A 6,053-nucleotide genomic window follows, 5' to 3' on the forward strand; every position below is an offset into this window, starting at 1 on the left:
TTTGTCAGTTGGCAACTCCACATCTGGAAAGAAGAGTTTCTCCTAGTCTGGTGAATCAGGTAGGCTGTATAGTTCCACACACATCCGGGGATTTTCCTTGGAGCCAAGTTTAATGCCAAGAGACCCCCTCATCGACATTTGGATCATCAGAACTTTGAAAGAACATAAATAGGAGAAATTTCCTTGTCATCATCAGATTTAAGAGTTGCTAGATTGCTTTGCCGTTAAGGCTGGAATTGCAGTCGCTATTTAAACAATTCAGAATGCAAAAGCAAATTGTAGCTTCAAAATCTTGAGTTTTTGATACATATAATTGCACAGCAAGACTTAACACGGAAGTTTTCTTTAAAGCTAGCATCAAAAGGAGATGAAAAGGAAAACATTGGCTACAAGAAAAAGCTTAGAATAACCATCATATAGAAAGATGCCAGAGAAAAAATTCAAAGGGTTGCTATTGAAAATGCAGCAAAGCTATTTACTCATAACAGTATATATCACTACTTCTATACAAAGAACAATAAATCCTAGTGAGATTCCTGATATCAGCTGTATACAAACGCGTATGCTACTAGCTAACTTCCTGTCTCAAGGATCATCACATCTGGAATAAGGCTAGACACTGGCTGAGACTTCAGCTGCCACTGACTTATCCTTTTTCTTTTGCTCTTCCTGAGCTTTCTGTACAACAACCTTGTTTGGAACCAAAATTATAAATACATTCCTGTCTTTGAAGTTTTTGTTCTCTCGAGTCGCTAGCTGTACGTAAGGACAAGCAAACTTAGCCAACTTGAAAAAGAAGTATAAAATAAAGGTTTCAAACTCAAAGTCATGATCGCTAAAATTAGTAATGAGCAAAAACACGAATGATGTTAACTGTTAATTATTACAGCAGTTAGTTTCAAGAATCTACAGAAACAGAACAAAAGGCAAAAAATTAGCATGTGACTGTATCCATTATCTGAAGGAATAAAGCTTGATCATAAACAGCTCTCAAGTTGCAGGTAAGTTTATACCTTAAAGAAGAAAATAATTCTTTGGCATCAGGGGCAAATCACACATAGCCAACTAAACTACTGGTTATGCCGCTTCATAAACGCTCCACTAAATTTTGCTCAAATTATCCCGCCTGCCCCCTACCCCACCCCACCCCCTCCACAACCAAAAAAACAATGGTAAGGTGTAAAGAAAGAGGGCCTCCAGCCTACACTTCCCCAGCTGTTTAGCCCAGCAACTCCCTCCCACACCAAAAAACCCCTGCAGCCATCCCAAACCCTTCCACTGACACCTAACAAGCTCCTGAATCCATTTGCTCTCCCCTACGATTAACCCTGTTTCCTACATAGGCAGCACCACATTTCCCTATCCTCCCCTCCCCTCGCCGCTCCCTTGCAAAACAGTCCATCCCTACTCCTACCTAAGCCACCCAAAACTTCACATATAGCCCCATCAGGCGTTTGCCCCTAATCTCACGTCTCTGGCCAGCTTCCACAAGCCAGACCTGCATCACTTATAAACGTATACTTAAGCACACATAAGGAACAACCACAAAGGATTTCATCAGAGGGGAGAGAAAGAGTATAGGTGGCTGACTATTCGTAATAAACTGTGGAAAAAGAATTACAGATTTGGACAAAAAGTTCAGGGCACCAGTGCAATTTTCCCATAAATAAAAGCTGGAAGCTCAAAACTTCTCTAAGCTAATGGCTGTTACACGTATTCGACAATAAACAAATGCATAGTGGAAAAATGCCCTCCTCGAATGGAAGTATCAGCTAAGTTTCCTCTCTACCAATCAGGGATAATATACATCAGCATTATTTCACACATCAAGTATAGCAACTCGTAAGCTACATCAAAAATAACATAATAAACCAACTCTGCCTGCACCTTACTCAACCATTGATCAAGATATTTAGGAAATTAATGAACAGAACATCAGAAAACAAGTAGACTTCAGGGAAAGGTTCTAACCATTATAAAAAAGGAATTTATGTCTAAGCCAAATTAGAGAGGTTACAAATACCGATAAACTAGACCCTGACTATGCTACAAACATTTTTCAGTTCTTTCTGTTCACAACCAGCAATCATACATAATAATATGAACCAACATTTAGACAACAGACAGTTTAAGTTTGTTTGCAACATAATAAATTTTTCTGATATCATGTTTATGTTCCTATCCATCACTATTATGCCCTTCACCATTACAATTACCTCTAATCACCTACCTCTCCGAGATCACTTTGGAAGCGTTCTAGAAGCTCGATAGCATTGTTCCTGAACTCATTTTCCCGGCCCTTCAAGTTTACGATGACCTTGACCTTTAAAAATTATCAAATAGTAAGCGGGGTAATTCGGACCTAAGAGAATGTATTCATGCACTCATAGAGAAATGGAAGCAACCTTGTCACCATCTCTCAGAAACTTCTGTGCTTGCCTCAAACGCACAGAATAATCATGCACATCAATGTTATACCTGTCATCAAATTACTCATAACTGTTACAACAACAAAATTACTTGGGAGCATGAGTGACAACAAGGGAACTTCATTCAGTAGACAGATTAAAATAACTTTGGGATTAAGATGCATCCATATATCTTAGTAAATACAAGAATTAAAGTTGAAGATAGATTGTCAAAGTAAAATGTGGATGACCACCAATGGACCAAATTGATATAGCCAATCATGTTTCAAAAGATTCAAATTAGTAAACATAATTAGCAGATTAAACAATCCTAATCAAACCCCAAATCAACACCAGAATCACACATACAACCCAAGACAGTTAAAGAAAAAAAAATCAAATCTCTTTAACCAATTGTAACTTAATATCACAGAAAAGTTCTTCCTGGTGATTTTAGCACAAGCAAATAAACTAGATGTAAACAAACTAGCCATGCATCTATTAGCCTAAAATACTCTTTCTGCTTAATACAAAATCATCTTATTTGCTTAATACAAAAGTAGGAGATCACCACGCATTAGATACAGAAACAGCAGTTCAGTTTTGCATGGCAGCACTCCAGATCAGGAGCTAATTAAAACCAAACTTCTAGTCTAGTGCAAAATTCACATCTGGAATATTAAATCTTACCCCATCTTGAGTTCTTTCAAATCCATACGGCTGGCTGTCATGTAAACCAAAATTCTGGTCAATGTTATGAAATAAAGATTAAGATACACGCACAGTAACAGATAGTCAGATACACAATACCAACTTCACTAAAAGGAGATATTCACCAGCACTTTTCTTTTGCTGCTCCTTTTTCTTCTTTTGCTGCTCATACCTGTACTTGCTGTAGGATATTTCAAATTAATCAGCACAAACCTAGAAAATACAACTAGTAATAAAATTTAGCCTTACATGTTTCATTAAGAATAATCAAACAATATTGACTCGAGAAAAGTGAATATTTTGAAATGTTAATATTTTGTAGTGTGAAATAGTTCATATCTCCATTGATGACTATAATGACCCAGAGAAACACAAGAACAATAGAAACTGTTCTTAGAATATAAGGTCAACAGAACTTCATTACACCTATTTAAAAACAGAGGTTAAAAACTTTCACAACGGAATGAACAATTGATTTGAAACAACAGATACTGAAAAAGGGGAATAACTAACAGAAAATATGTATAAACACAGTTTGTTCTAACGTTTTTGAGCTACAATGGCCAGGAAAGGGTTATATCTCACATAAATGAAAGCTGTTACCTCAGCCATAAAAATTAAAAAAAAAAGAAAAGATGAAAAAGTTATATCTTACTCATAATCCATAATTCGTACAACTGGAGGATCTGCATCAGGAGACAATATGACCTACAAAAAATTTCACAGGACAATGCCTGGTTAATGATTACATTGGCATTATACTATAATCTACATGCAGCTATAAAGACCGGTAATCACATCCTACTAACAAAAAAGTTGTGTGTTGAACAAGATTAGTAATCTCCATGCTCTCAATAAGATAAGAATTTTAAGGTTGCAGAGATTATTCATCATACCATGAGGTACTTTGTGACCGAAGATTCTCATGCTTCAATAGACATATGTGGAGGTTTAAGAGGGCCTAAACATCAAATATTAACGACAAGAACAAAAGATGCCCAATAGTTGCTTCAAAACTACTTGGTCTTTCTCTTTTGGTGAAAGGTTATGGATAGAGAATTGGCATCACCATTTTCATACACATACCAATTGAAGATAATGAACTTAAGAATAATATTACATCTGAAATGACTGGTTCAAAAACTTTTGACTGGAATCTTAAAACCAAAATTTTAATTTCAATTTCAATTTCAGTTCTGGGCATCAGGTCATAGCAAGAGAAGCACACATAAATGGAAGTACATTGGTAAATGAAAAGTTTTAACAGGCAAGAATTTGCACTTGCAAGAGGTCACATGTTAAGATTGTCTAGTATGTACCACTGAAATTCAAGGTTTACACTTTTCACTTGGTGGTCATGCATAACCAAAGCTAACAGTAAAAAAGCACTTAAAAATAGAAAAAGAAATGGAGCAAGAAATGTCAAAGTTCCGGCATTCAGATTAACAATATAGAGATCCTTTTGGCCCATCTCCCCATGTTAAATTTGAAGAACAATAAAGGCCATTTAGACATTAATAACAGAAGAAATAAAGCAGATCATATAGACAGTACCCAATTTAAGAACATACCAAGTCAAGTTCTGCATCTTCAGCCATTTGAAGTGCCACACTTTTTGAAACTATTCCCACCTACAAAGCACAAGCAGCAGTATCCAGTTTTTATGCTCATAGCACAAGAAACCACATACAACCACACACCAAAAGACACAGAGAAAGGGAAAGTCCGGGAAAACAGTTAAGCAGAATCAGTCTACCAGCTGTCCATGGACCATCTTGTCACATTTGAACTACATTGTCCACCATTTAGTCCAAGCGTAGAACAAAGTACCACCATATTATGCGAGGTGTGCCTGAATCCTAACAACATGGTCTATGGAAATTAAACTGGTAGACATGGTCTGCCTAAACATTTTTCCTACTTTCAGAGAGGCTCTAGAAATTAAGAGAGTAAAGCAGCTAACCATGTTTTGCTGTTCATCAATAAGCCTTACTTGATCAGACCTATTTCAAACCACCGCATCAAACTATGAATCAATAACAATTCAAACAGAGAAATAAGCAAACTAATAAATTTAGTAACTCACAAAACCCAAAACTGCTATGATAAAAATTTCAACTTTTTGCCAGAATTAGTTCAAGAACTCTAGCCTACTAACTAAACTCACACTATAAGCTAAAAAATCAAAACCCCACAACAATAAACAGAAATTTATACCCAATGGAGGAGATATCAAGAGCTTGATCTTCCTCAACTGGAGGCGGGGACCTCCTGTAATACCCTCCGCCCCCGCCGCCGGAGCGGGCAGAAATGGAGGTGATGCGGGATGCGAGGGAAACGGGAATAGTGGTAGCGGAAGTGATAGGGTGGTGGTGAAGTAGGCGGAGGCCAAAGAAGTAGGAACTGGGGAAAAAGGTACTTCGGGTTTTGTAAAGACTGGGCCTCATGGGGAATGTGCTGGTGAGACCAGCCATTGGGGAGGAAGAGACGGAGGCACGGGGGGCTTGGGGTGTTGCTGGCAGGTGATCGAAAGCTCGGATGTTTTGGGAGGGGGAGTTAAACACTGGAGCTTCTTATCCATAATTTTTCATCTTTTCTTGAGTTGTGTCTATGTCACCAGTCACCCAAGCCTGTGTTGGCTAATGCCAATTTTGGTTCATTCTGTTGGCTATTGCTCGTGTTAGTTAATTTGAAATCTAGTACTATTGAAATTCTTCCAAGTCCCAACTCCAAGGCTTGGAGATGGGATGACAAAAAATCTTTTCCTTGTTTGTTTTCTCTCCGCTCAATAAAAGTTTGATTGAATTTTATGTCTCTCTTCTTGTATCACTTTCTTTCTGTCGCGTACCATGATAAATTTTTCGAGTTATTTTAAAGTGTATATAAATAGGAAAATTAATTGATAAATTTTTTGAGTTATTTTAAAGTATGTAT

The 6,053-nt window shown here is 37.2% G+C and overlaps 1 protein-coding gene across 1 annotated transcript; it reads right to left on the reverse strand.

The window, feature by feature from the left end:
• Positions 1-387: 387 nt before the first annotated feature.
• On the reverse strand, positions 388-5,690 carry LOC113775836 (translation initiation factor IF3-4, chloroplastic). The gene is made up of 9 exons (XM_027320862.1): positions 5,337-5,690; positions 5,083-5,122; positions 4,691-4,750; positions 3,775-3,827; positions 3,245-3,300; positions 3,099-3,132; positions 2,406-2,478; positions 2,231-2,323; positions 388-756 (listed from the first exon to the last, which is right to left on the reverse strand). Exons 1-9 carry the CDS (start codon positions 5,591-5,593, stop codon positions 613-615), a joined length of 810 nt encoding a protein of 269 aa, XP_027176663.1. The 5' UTR covers positions 5,594-5,690; the 3' UTR covers positions 388-612.
• Positions 5,691-6,053: the final 363 nt, after the last annotated feature.

Source organism: Coffea eugenioides, chromosome 6 (assembly GCF_003713205.1).
Source record: "Coffea eugenioides isolate CCC68of chromosome 6, Ceug_1.0, whole genome shotgun sequence".
Lineage (NCBI taxonomy): Eukaryota > Viridiplantae > Streptophyta > Magnoliopsida > Gentianales > Rubiaceae > Coffea > Coffea eugenioides.